This window comes from Amphibalanus amphitrite, unplaced genomic scaffold (genome assembly GCF_019059575.1).
Source record: "Amphibalanus amphitrite isolate SeventyFive unplaced genomic scaffold, NRLGWU_Aamphi_draft 000651F_arrow, whole genome shotgun sequence".
Taxonomy (NCBI): domain Eukaryota; kingdom Metazoa; phylum Arthropoda; class Thecostraca; order Balanomorpha; family Balanidae; genus Amphibalanus; species Amphibalanus amphitrite.
Genome location: NW_024882145.1, coordinates 354,765 through 368,448, shown reverse-complemented (window position 1 = coordinate 368,448; position 13,684 = coordinate 354,765). Strand labels below are relative to the sequence as shown.

The window sequence follows — 13,684 nt, the reverse complement described above, 5'->3', positions numbered from 1 at the left end:
AACTGGTGAAATGAGGGTTAACATGCTGCTGAATGGGGTGAAAATGGAAGGTGTCCTTGACACGGGGAGTGCCATAAGCCTGCTCAACATGACTATGGTGGAGGAGCTTGGTTTGACTGTAACCGCGATGCCAGAAGTGAAATGTTTGGCTGCTAATGGATCTGAGGTAGCTCTGATGGGTCAAGTGGAGGTGGAGATAGAACTGGGCCCAGCCAGAGTGGTTCACCAGCTGTGTGTATCTGCGGGGCTCACGGACCCTCTGCTCATTGGACTGGATCTCCTGAACAAGTTGGACGTGGTCATCCACTGCGGCACAGGTCAACTGCGGGTCGGAGATGAACCCGTGGAGAGATGTGAGTCTCAAGAAGTTTCAACCAGATGTCCGGTGGTCTGTGCTGCACGGTCTCAGACGTTCATCCGTGTCAGTCGACTGGTACAACCACAGACACAGCTGTTCCAGCCATCAGATGTTTCGGGGGTGACGATCGCACCGGCAGTTCACCTCAAGCACCAAGGAACACCGGTTCGGATCCTGAACATGGGGGATGAAGATGTCACCATTCCAGCAGGCACAGTGCTCGGAGTCCATGAGTCTGTTCATGTTGCTGAGCTGCATCAGGGACAGAAGAGAAAGGAAGAACGTGCGATGCAGAGTCAACCAGAGGGACCACAGCTGCCATCGTTGGATCACCTGAACGTGCCAGAGAAGAAGCCGTTCAAGGATCTTCTGGAGGAGTATCAAGATGTATTCTCGCAGTCACCTGATGACATCGGGAGCTACCAAGGTCCTCATCAGCTCGTCATCACAACCGAGGCCGCGCCTGTCCAACAACGTGCGTACCGCACTCCACTTCACCTACGGGGACAACTGAAGGAGAAACTGGACAGACTTCAAGAACAGGGAGTGATCGAAGAATCCAATTCTCCCTGGTCATCACCCGTTGTACTCATATGGAAGAAAGATGGAGGAATACGGTTCTGCTGTGACTACCGTGCCGTGAATGCAGTCATAAGACACGATGCCTACCCCCTGCCAAGAATCGAAGACCTCATCCATGCTACACGGGAAGCCAGGATCTACTCAGTACTTGACCAGAGGTCAGCCTACTGGGCTGTCCCTATCGCTCCAGAATCACGAGAGGTGACGGCGTTCATCACCGAATATGGGTTGAAGCACTGGACACGTCAGCCCTTTGGACTTAAGACGAGTCCGGGGACATTTCAGCGAATCATGGAGGATGTGTTGGATGGTTTGAATTGGGAAACAGCAGTGGTCTACCTGGACGATGTCATCGTGTACAGCTCGACGATGTCTGAACATCGGGAGGTGCTGAAGCAGGTGTTGGATCGCTTCCGTCGAGCCGGCTTGAAGCTGCATCCTGAGAAATGTCAAGTGGCGGTCAAGAAAGTCAACTTCCTGGGACATCAGATCGACGAGACGGGGATCAGTCCGTCAGTGGACAAAGTGGAAGCCATAAAGGACTGGCCGAGACCAAGCAACGTCAAGGAAGTGCGCCAGTTTCTAGGTCTCGTGGGCTACTATCGTCAGAACATCCCGCACTTTGCTGACAAGTCGGTGCACCTCACAAACCTGCTGCAGAAGGACTCGAACTTCGAGTGGACTGATGACTGCGAAGAAAACTTTCAGACCCTGAAGAAAGACCTCCAGTGGTACCCGGTACTGCAGTCTCCTGACCCAACGGACAAGTTCGTGTTGACAACGGACGCAAGTGGATCGGGATGGGGAGCTGAACTGAGCCAATCGAAGGGCGTAGTTGCTTTCGCTTCAGGGAAATGGACGCCCGCAGAGAGCAACTGGAGCGTCACGGAGCGCGAACTGGGAGCGGTGGTGAAAGCGACGTCGAAATTTCACCACTACCTGGTGGGAAAATCCTTCCTACTGAGGACCGACCATGAGGCGATAAAGTTCCTGCATCGTTCGAAGTCACCGTCAGGAAGATTGTTTCGATGGCTTGAGCAACTGCAACAGTTTGACTACACCGTTGAGCACGTGGCGGGTCGCCTGATCCCTCAAGCAGACGCTCTGTCTCGCAAGTCTGAGATGAACAACATGAAGCACGAACTACGACCGACCGCACCAGAATTCGTACCAAGAGGAGTGGGAGTGGTGGACAATGTGACACTGCGGCGCTCTACAGTCGTGGACGCGCAAGAGCCATCCACGGAAGGTGAAAACGACGGGGAGACACCAGAAGCTGAAAACCGTGGCGAGAGAGTGGAAGTTGAAAATGATGGAGAGGTAAGGGAAGAAGGAAACGATGAAGAAGCCGGAGAAGGAGGAAACGGCGACAGTCCATGTGACGTCGTAGACATCGAGCACCTAGGCGACCTGGTTACAGAGACACGGACAGATCCTGTACTGTGCCAGCTCACGCGCCACCTGAAAAAGCAGTCAGTGAAGACGGACAAGTTGACGCACAGCCAGCAATCAGAACTGGACTTCTACACCGGACTTTCAGGTTTGCAGCTACACAACGGCATAGTTCAGAGGATTTCGGAGGGACACCAGAGAGCGCAAGTGATCCTGCCGACAAGCGTCAGACAGAGAGCACTGCGTCTGGCTCACGACGTTCCGATGTCAGGGCACGGTGGCGTGAGGCGAACACTCCATCGTCTGACAACAGGCTTTTTCTGGTATAACATACAGCGCGAAGTACGACGTTACTGCGGAAGCTGCACGTCGTGTTTGAAGACGAAGCCGAAGTACACAAGCTGCAAAGAGGGAAGAGGAACAATTTCTGTAGAAGGCGAGCCATTCCTGCACTGGTCAGCAGATATCCTCGAGCTTCCGGAAAGTGACGCTGGTCACAAGTACGTACTGGTCATGACGGACCTCTTCAGCAAGTGGGTGGAAGTGTTTCCGTTGAAACGGCAGACTGCGGAAGAAATCGTGCACTGTGTGATGCAAGTGATCGGCCGCTTCGGGGTAATGAAGACCCTGTTGACCGATCAGGGCCGCAATTTTGAAGGAGCCCTCATGAAAGGAGTCTGTCACCTGCTGGGTGTCAAGAAGCTGAGAACAACTATATACCACCCATGCTGTAACGGACAGGCGGAGCGACTAAATCGGACACTGATGGAACTACTCACCCATTACGTGGCAGAAAACAAGCGCGACTGGGACCTGTGGCTACCTGTGGTAGCATCGGCGTACAACTCGGGATGTCACAGCGCGACGGGATTCTCACCAGCGGAGTTGGTGTACGGGAGACCAATGCGAACTGTTCTGGAAGACGAATTCGACGTGGAGAACATCAAGAACCAATCTCATCGTCAGTTTCTGGGAGAGCTGAAGAAGCGCCTGGAACACACGCATCAGAAAGCACTGGAACTGATCAGACAGAAGCAGAGTCTTCGCACCGACACGAGACCAGCAACGTTTCAGCCAGGAGATGCCGTGTGGTGTCGCAATTTTACAGCCGGAAAAGGAGTGCATGGGAAACTGAGACCGAAGTTTGAAGGACCCTACACAGTGGTGGAGGCACGACCACCAGACTACGTGATAAGGAAAGGTCGGAAACGCAGACTGATACACGGTTGTCACCTGAAGAAGGGGGAGAGTACAGCAGGCGAGCGAGAAATGTCAGTGCTGGAGATCGAGGAGAGACACGGCACTGGAAGGGACGACTATGCTGAAGCAAACGGACCAGATGTCGTCAGCGGAGAGACTGAGCTGGCGGCAACGACAGTGACTGGTGGAAGAGAAGAAGGTGTGGCTGAAGATGTTCAGTTGGATGAACCGAATATCGATGATCAGATACCGAAGAACGCGGTACAGCCGTCACGAGGAACGGATGACGCAGGGCTCAATCCGACGGAGCTGTTGGAACCAGTGGCGAGAGCAGCGCAAGACACGACGGTCGACGGGAAGACGTCAGCGCCAGACGAAACGCCGGACGAGGGAGCCGCTGACAATGTGAAGACCGACGAGACCAGTTCGACACAGGACGATTCGCTGGAGCCAGATGATCTCGCGAGGACGAGAGATGACCTGAACGAGACGGACGTCCGCATGATGACCTCAGCTGATGAGACGGTGCCGGAGGCTGCCGGGACAACGCGAACGAGGTATGGTCGTGAGGTGAGGAAACCATCGCGCTACCTCTAGCAAGAACCGTTTATGGGCTTAGTGCTTGGTTTTGAGTTAGGTATGTTTTAGTGTAAGTTGTGACTGAGGATGCTCGTGTTCCTGTGACGCGGTATTGTGGAATCGCTAGTTGTGCGGTATTTGATGTTCGCCCTATGTTTCTAGTTTAAGGGGAGGGGGATGTTAGGCACGGGCCTTGAAATGTAAACAAAAGGGGTAACCAATGAGCAGGCGTGAGACAGCCGAAACGGGTATTAGCGCAGTGATGATTGGTGCGGTAGTTAAACCAATGAGCGAGCGCGATGCATCTGAGGCGGCTGTGAGGAAGGCGGTCATTGGCGGTTGCGTACGGCTGGCCATAATGCGTGAACGCAGAAAATTGGCGCCAGATTGTTGAGAGCCGCGTGTTGAGGCGGGTTGCGCGAGGGTGGGCTCGCGGGGTATACCGACATGTGTTGAGAGAAATAGAGTTAAGAAGAGAAAAAGGTTTGTTTACGCTCGGCCAAGGATGAATGAAGGTTAGCACACACTAACAGATGCGACCAATAAAAACATGTTTCCTACACGAATACGAAAATTCATGCATAAATTTCTGGTCAGTGCACACTAAGGATGATGTCAATTTCACCGTTACTACGTAGTGTAATAAACAGCATGTTAGCCCGCGACCGCCTGGGGGGGGTCGGATCCGACCCCCCTCCGTTTTTCTTGAATAACTCATGAACCGCTTGCGCTATCAACTTGAAACTTCGCATACCTTCTCCCCCATCAATTTGACGTCTCCTGTGCAATTTTTAAGAAAAAAAAATTCAAAAATTTTTGAGATATATCGATTTTAGTGATGTAACTACATGGCGTTTTCAGTCAAAAAATGGTAAATGTTTAAAAAATCGCCAAAAATCGAGATTTCAAGCAAATTGCAAATTAAGGACATGAAAAGACGCAGCTCAACGAGTTCTTTAAAATGGCTATCTCGGATTTTCCATAAAATGCGTTTTTCACCCCTAAAAAATTTAAAAAACTATATTTTTTGGAAAACAGCTAATAAAATCCAAAATTTTGAGAATTTCCAAAAAACCGGAATATATGTTATAGAGCTCTGTTAGAACATTAGATGTCCCAAATTTCAACTTTCTATCTTGATTTTTGACCCCCAAATTGTAAAAAATAGCTCCAACATGCATAGGGCATGGTGACGTCATAAGCATTTTCGCGAATTAGAGGCACTTCTGAACATCGCATGTGAAAACAAATGGCACCACTAGATTCCTGGGACAAAGCTCGTCTAGAAAAGTGCATTTTTATGTCAAAAATAAAAAGTTGAAAAATTGACCTTTTTTCTCAGCCCTCGTTTAGTATAAACGATTTTTTATGCTTTCAATGTACACTTATCACCAGCACAGTGACTTGGGGTCACATATAACCATTACCATCGGATTTGGCGTGAAAAATAAGCCATAAAACATGTGTCGCACGCCCATGTAGCAGAAAGTGAAAACCGTGACCTTTCGTGACCTGACCTGACCTTGACCCGTACTTAGTATGACCCCTATACGCACATGGTACCTTCACTAGGTCTTTGAGGTCATTTGTGGTGAGTTTCGAGCAGCAGCTATCGATTCCGCTGTCCGTAAGCCTAATCATGCAAAACCCCTGAATTTGACCTTTGACCTGACCTTGACCCGAAAGTTGACCTCAATCTTAAAATCTTAAGAGTGCTTTGGGAAGGTCTCGTAGAGACCTTTCGAACGCCGCCTCGCGGGGCTCGATACGACCATTGGTTCTCGAGATAACAGGGGGGGTCGGATCCGACCCCCCCCCCCCCAGGCTGATGTGGGTACGGAAATAGCCCAGGTGGTGCCGGGTTAGTAACATGTTATTGCAAATAACATGCTATTTATTGCACTATGGTTACTATGGTTATTACACTATGTAGTGGATGCTAAAACCAAAATAAATTCCAACCAAATCACGAGAAAATAACTAAAACCGAACCGCCTTAAAAAAGAATATGATGCTCTGTATGATATGTAACCCTGTCTCCTCCAGGGCTGGTTGTGGGTATGACGCCTTGTTTGACCTTTATCTCTATCTTCCCCAGGGCTGGATGTGGGTATAATACCCTGTTTGACCCCCACCTCTATTTCCCCCAGGTCTGGGTGTGGGTATGATACCCTGTTTGACCTCTATCTCTATTTTCCCCAGGGCTGGGTGTGGGTATGACGCCATGTTTGACCTCTATCTCTATCTTCCCCAGGGCTGGGTGTGGGTATGACGCCCTGTTTGACCTCTATCTCTATCTTCCCCAGGTCGGGGTGTGGGTATGATACCCTGTTTGACCTCTATCTCTATCTTCCCCAGGTCTGGGTGTGGGTATGATACCCTGTTTGACCTCTATCTCTATCTTCCCCAGGCTAGGTGTGGGTATGACGCCATGTTTAACCTCTATCTCTATCTTCCCCAGGGCTAGGTGTGGGTATCACGCCTTGTTTGACCCCCACCTCTATTTTCCCCAGGTCTGGGTGTGGGTATGATACCCTGTTTGACCTCTATCTCTATCTTCCCCAGGTCTGGGTGTGGGTATGATACCCTGTTTGACCTCTATCTCTATTTTCCCCAGGGCTAGGTGTGGGTATGACGCCCTGTTTGACCTCTATCTCTATCTTCCCCAGGTCTGGGTGTGGGTATGATACCCTGTTTGACCTCTATCTCTATCTTCCCCAGGTCTGGGTGTGGGTATGACTATGATGCCCTGTTTGACCTCTATCTCTATTTTCCCCAGGGCTGGGTGTGGGTATGATGCCCTGTTTGACCTCCATCTCTATTTCCCCCAGGGCTGGGTGTGGATATGGCGCCCTGTTTGACCTCTATCTCTATTTCCCCCAGGGCTGGGTGTGGGTATGATACCCTGTTTGACCCCCACCTCTATTTTCCCCAGGGCTGGGCGTGGGTATGACACGAGACAGCTCGGCTCTGATGGTCGGTCAATACTTCAAGCGGCGTCGCGAGCTGGTGGAGATCTTTGTCGTCTCTGGCAGCGGGCTCGGCGTCACCGTGATGTCAGTCTTCGTCAACGGAACGGTGGGGTATGTGTACTTTGTTAGATTCTGAAGAAAAATAAATGTTTAATTCATCACAAATTTGTGTTGTAATCAGTTCGGTAGACTACCATTTGAAGAGCTACCATTTGAAGATAATGCGCCGGTTACTGGAGTAGTATATTTGCCAAAGAGTGGAATAACTTCATCACTTGTCTGTACGATGCGGTGACAACTGAAAACGCTCAGAAACATGGCGCTATTCGAACAGACCGGTATGCCCCTATTAGCTCTAATGGACTCTTAGTAAGTGCCTTTGTTGAACCTTTCCGACTAATCACATAGGTATCTATTTGCGACTTTTACTATATCCTTACCTGAGTTACCAGTTTGCCACAGTACAATCACGCACGGCTCACGCCCCTTTCTTACAGTAGCGCCGTTTGCCGATTTTTGCCTCTGATGAGCCCCACGCCTGTTGTCCTCTGTGTTTTCAGGTGGGCTGGCTGGCGGCTCGGCCTCCAGGCCGTCACCGGAGCCGTCTTCGTCACCTTCCTCTTGGGCACGTGCTACCGGTCGGCTTCCCTCTATCACCCCCAGAGGAGGGCCATCCTGCACCTCAAAAACCAAAAACGCAAGGTCAAAGACAAGAAGACGGCAAATAAAGTGGTAAAACCGATCAATAAGGTAATTATTGAGTTGTGTCGGCCGAGTTGTTGCAGTTCGATCCTTCATTCTAGCGATAATTTATCATAGTGAACTGATGATAAGATCACCAGTTCATCAGATCATAAGATAAGACCATCAGATCAGTATGATGATAAGACTGGATGAACTGATGATAAGATACCTAATAGTAGGTATTATCCCATCCATGGTGACACTTTATCCCATTTCTCACTGAAACTTTTTACGTCACTCTTTTTTAAATCGATATAGCGGCACATGTTTTTTATATCGACAAGCAATTCGGAAACAAGATGAGATTAGCGTTTTGTATGAATATGAAATATAGGTATAGTCAATTCATTTCGACAGTTCCACTTTCGAAGCAGGCCGCTTATGACTTCGTTCAAAGCAGTGACGTTTCAGTGAGCATTAACCATACCAAGGTGACCGAGTGTCAACAAACAACAGTGACTTATCGGTCGTCATCGTCTGCCCGCAGTCGGAGGACAAGCCGCCGTTTTTCGATCTGACCACGCTCAAGTCGCGGACGGTGCAGATTCTCCTGCTCTCCACGTCTCTGTCTTCGTTTGGTCTGAACACCCCTCTTGTCTACATTGTAAGTGACCACCGCTGCATCAATATTTCAGCGATATGGCATGGCGTTATCATATCATTACAGCGTTACTGGTATGCGACATTATCATAATACAGGGTGTTTGAGGGCTGTTAGATTCATCAAACACATTTGCACAAGTAATACATGAATCATGAAGGAATTCATACATCATGAAGTCATTTTAGTGAAATTGTTTGTCACTTGGTCGTTCCCATCTTAGTCCCAGACCTACCAGATCTTAGTCCCATACCCCCTCTCCACCGACAGGCGCACGAGGCGGAGCGAGACGGTGTGGAGGCCGGCTCCCTGGTGCTGCTGCAGACCTACCTGGGACTGGCCTGGGTGCTCGGCTGCGTCACCTTTGGCGCCGTGGTGGTGCAGAACAGCACAGAGTGCCGCATCGGCCGCCAGTACCTGTGCCAGGCCTCGGCGCTCCTCTGCGGCGTGTCCATACTCGGCTGCACGGCCGTCCGCGGCTACGGCGGCTACGTCCTCTTCGTCTGGGTGTACGGCCTCTTCTGCGGCGCCTACAGCTACAGCCTGAAGATGTTTGCGTACGAGAAAGTGCGCGCCCGAAATTTCGCCAGCACGTGGGGCTTCATTCAGTGCTCGCAGGCGATACCGATCGCACTGGGAGTGCCAATTGCAGGTGAGAGGGAGAGAGAGAGAGAGAGAGAGAGAGAGAGAGAGAGAGAGAGAGAGAGAGAGAGAGAGAGAGAGAGAGAGAGAGAGAGAGAGAGAGAGAGAGAGAGAGAGAGAGAGAGAGAGAGAGAGAGAGAGAGAGAGAGAGAGAGAGAAATGAGAGCCGGGGAGATGAGGGAGAGAGTAAGAGAACGGGAGAGAAGAGAGCGGATATATGGGATGAAATCCGCTAGACTGGTTCGTGATAAGAAATGACAGCTTATGACCACGGGGGTCGTTAACACGCATTACAAATTGCGATTAGCTAAATGATATCCGTCATTATACGTCTGCATGTCTAGTAGTAAACATGAACTATGAAGAATGGGAGGACGTATTTATTTATCCAGCAACTATGCTATCTGTTTCATTGAATTCGCAAACATTTGTTGTTCTCTGGAAGTTTGGACGTTCGTCATCGAGGCATTTTTTAAGCAAATATTTACATGTGACTCGTAACGTATGCACCTTTTTCTTTCTGTTCGTACTATACCTACGCTTCAAGTTTCTAACGTCCCTCTCCACGTTCGCAGGGTACATCAACGTCACGGCCGGCGGCAAGGCGGGCTTCTACTTCTCCAGCACGTTCGTCGTCATGGGCAGCCTGACCATCTCGCTGATCGACGTGCACCGGCGCCGGCGGCGGCAGCGGCACGCGCGCAAACACCACAAGACAAAGCGCGAGTGCAGCGAGGACTGCAAGAAGACGGAGCGCCGCTCGAGCCTTCCGGAGGAGGACGTTCCGCTGCCGATCGGGATCACGCTGCAGCCGAGCTTTATCATGGAGCTGCTGGACGCCAATCAGAAGGAGCTGACGTGTATCAGTGAGGAGGGCATCGCCGACATGGACATCCCCGACCACATCCTGGAGGAGCTGGAGATCTTCGGCGACATCACCACCTGCAACCAGGTGGAGAACTACCTCATGCTGAGCGAGTATGAGAACAACCTGAACGGGCAGGGCCACGAGCACGCCGACAAGAGGCGGAGGCGCTCTCTTCTGCAGACGACGGAAGATGGCAGGCATACGCTGCGAGAGTCGTGGAGGTATTTCCTGAACCGACACCGAAGCATCACCACCATAGACGAAGCGTCCGTGTGACCTGACCTTCCGTGACCTTGACCTTGGGGGGACTGTGAACGACCTGGGTCAAGGACAATCACGGGGTCATTTTAGGTGATGTGTGGTGTTGGACTCGGTGAATTGAAATGCGAAGTGTCGGAAAGTGTGTAATGCTGACAGCCAATGTAAACTGTTGCAGCTGGTATAACACGATGCCGAGACACTGAATATGCGGTGTTCCTGACTCATTGAAGTGACGTTCCATCCGCAACTTGTGACGTCAGCGGCCCTTCGCTATGACGTCACGCTAAGTCAGGCTTTCCGAACGGACTTCAGGTGCTTGGCTGCCAGGGGACATGTAACGTCATACGTTGGCATCTCAGCGACGAAAGGGGTGCCAAAACCCTACGATCTTCCTAGTCATCAGAATACTCGACGTTTGCGTGCTATATAGTATTACGTCATTCTGCGTTCTTGTTTATAAGAAAGGAACGGTGAGCATGCTGCGCGTTGACAGAGTGATAATGAATGTTTTGATGTATTTTAGTTGCTATAAATGAGGTATATATGTCACAAGGGAAGGTATATAATATTCATCACTGGTCATACATAAATGCATTCAAACATACATCATCTTATTAGCGTAACTTAACCGCAGGTTGTTTGAAAAGACAAACACTATTCGTTAGAATTGTGTTTTTCTATTGAAAAACAACCGGAGCGGTCCTTCTCCGGGCTATGTTTGCAAAGTTGGCCTGAGATTGGGGCAACTTGGTCGCAGCCTAGAGTTTTGCGTTTAGGATCGTAAAAATTTCAGGGTATAGACTTTTGCAGGTGATCTACCTGATGGTACCGGTCGCTACTCGCAACAAAAATCATTGCGCGTGCCACGTGCAATTGCATTTTCCCCATGTTAAGTCAACGGGGTTTTGGACACTTTTTGCGCGATCGCCAATGGCGGGAAAACGAGCCAAGAAGGAGGTGGTTTTCTTCCCAGCATTTTATGGCAAACACGTTCTGGTACACGCCAGTGTGCGCCGTATACCCGTCAGAATTCGTTAACTTGAGTTGCACGAGTTTGAAGTCGAACTTTTTTCGCTCCCCATGTTAAGTCAATGGGCGTTTTTGCAGAGGCATTTTCATTCGCTCATTGTACAAAATTATATGATACGATTTTGTTTAAACTTTCAGGACTTGTTGAGAAAAGACCATAGAATATGTTGTTATGCTTCGTTAAGCTGTCAGAATTCGTTTGCTCTTTTGAAGCTCGTTTAAAAATGAAAAATTTTAACATGGAAAGTCAATGGGAGCGTCTTTGCTGCTTAATAACTTTTTACGTTTAAGATATGTTTAAGTCAAAAGTTGATATTTTATACAACTTTTGATGCTCTTTCCAATGATATATACAACGTTATTGCACGTGCTGCCGTTTTTGAGAAATTTCGTAAAAAAGCACGACATTACCGAGATTTGAGCTCAGACCTATATCGTTACGGTGCCGCCAGGCGGACACGAGGACAGGTGGCGCCGCCGCCGCCAGCATAGCGGCGGGAATGTGAACTAACCTGTTTACCATCTATGGTATGGGGGACCATCGGGGGACCGGCCGCCGTCGGCACCATTTCGGGCTTAGTTTTGACTTTGCATCGCAATAAAAGGCTTATTTACAATTGAAAATGGACTAGCGAGAGTCGTTTTGGAATCAGAATTTGATGCTCTACAAAACTAGGCTATTTTCATTGTGATGGCATCACAGACTACACCGCTAACCCCAATAAAGCAGATTTATGTCGCGTCATCGATGATTACATGTAATGTTTCTTTGGTATATATGTTTGTAGTCGGGTCTTTCAGCTGCCTCCCTCTCCTCCCTCGCCGCGCCGGCGGGTCGGCCATCCGCGGCTTGCCGCCCGCCGGCTGCTGGCCGGTCAGCTGGCCGGTCAGGTGCAGTGCGGGATGCCTACTTGCGGGGGGCCGTCGTGGCGGCGGCCCGGGTGGACTGGGCGAGCAGTGAGTTGGGGAGCGCTGCGCTGTCTGGTGCTCTAGTTTGTATTGCGCTCGCATGATACGGCTTGAGCCAATACAGAGTGAACTGATTGAGCTGAGCAAGTCTTTATATACATTGAAGAGTAAAGCACTTTTTACTGCATCTACGGTGAGATGCTAGAGAAAATTTATGGCCTACCTAATGGTACCCATTACTTAACAATTAAGTGAATCATTTCGTCGCTAAACTCTCGTAAATTCGTATGTCCGCCTCACTATGGAGTTTGGACCGTAACGTATGGCCTTTGCTCAGACAGTATACGAACAGGTGACGGGGATACCTCCCATAGAAGGATGCGACACGATTTTACTGCTAAATAGCGGCCGGCCGCCGTGGGGAGTCTGGGGACGTTTTTGTACGACTTATATCTCGGCAAGCACGGGCTGATACACTTACGGTTTTTGTGTGGGGTAGCTTTTTCCCTTCTGTCATATAGTGTGCTACTCTCGATGCATATGGGTGACCCCTAACGCACGTTCCACGTGCAAAGCCAAGAGGTGCCTGTTTTGTAATAAGCGCAATAGCTCGGTAATTACTGGGCCGATTGCGCTAAAACTTGGCATGGAGGTAGACACTTTCCAGGCGATGCATTTCCATGTGTCACGGTTGGGGTGCCGCTGCACGTGCGCACGGGCAGGGTGACGATTCCAGATCTCGAGAACGGCTGGGCCGATTGTGATCAAAGTTGGCACACCGTTAGGGCTCGGCGAGTAGGGTGCCGTGCACAAGTCAGATGGGACCCAGTTTGCACGTGCGCACGTGCAGGCTGACGCTTCCATATCTCAAGAACGGCTGGACCGACTGTGCTCAAATTTGGCATACCACTAGAGACTGGTTAGTAGGGTGCCGTGCACAAGTCAGTAAGTATGTATTTTCATGTGCCGCGGTTGGGGTGCAGCTGCACGTGCGCACCTGTAGGGGTCGCTTCCAGATCTTGGAAACTAGTGTCGTGCACGTCGGTTCGTAGCACACCCACTCGGGTCTGCACGTGCAAGGCTCGTCCTCCGTTTGGCGGCGGGCGTTTTTGCTGCGTGCACGGGTGAGTGGGTTACAGAGGTTAGAGTGCAGTGCACGTCAGTTCGTAGCACACCCACTCTGGTCTGCACGTGCAAGGCTCATCCTCTCGTTTGGCGGCGGGTGTTTTGGCGGCGTTACAGAGGTGCTTGCTCAAACAACCTGCGGTCCCGCGATGCGGAGCCCAGCATCGCAGATGCTGGGCTCCGCATCGGAAAACAACCGGAGCGGAAAACATAGCCCGGAAAACAACCGGAGCGGTCGTTCTCCGGGCTATGTTTTGCAAGTCTGGCCGCGAATCAGTACAACTTGGTCGCAGCCTAGACGAATCGCTCAATCTCCGTAAAAATTTCAGTGTATGGGCTCTCGGGGGCGATCTACCTGATGGCATTAGTCGCTACTCGCTTAAAATCTCGTGGCACGTGGCACGTGCGATTCCATTTTTTCC

General features: G+C 50.3%; 1 protein-coding gene across 1 annotated transcript in view; it reads left to right on the top strand.

Moving 5' to 3' along the window:
* LOC122363994 (monocarboxylate transporter 12-like) overlaps nucleotides 1-10,993 on the top strand; it is a 40,298-nt gene extending 29,305 nt beyond the window's left edge. Inside the window, exons 2-6 of the mRNA XM_043333922.1 lie at nucleotides 7,047-7,194; nucleotides 7,644-7,833; nucleotides 8,315-8,431; nucleotides 8,699-9,080; nucleotides 9,646-10,993. Coding sequence (XP_043189857.1) covers nucleotides 7,047-7,194; nucleotides 7,644-7,833; nucleotides 8,315-8,431; nucleotides 8,699-9,080; nucleotides 9,646-10,214 — 1,406 coding nt within the window. The 3' untranslated portion in view covers nucleotides 10,215-10,993. The remainder of the gene's footprint in view (nucleotides 1-7,046; nucleotides 7,195-7,643; nucleotides 7,834-8,314; nucleotides 8,432-8,698; nucleotides 9,081-9,645) is intronic.
* The last annotated feature ends 2,691 nt before the right edge of the window (nucleotides 10,994-13,684 follow it).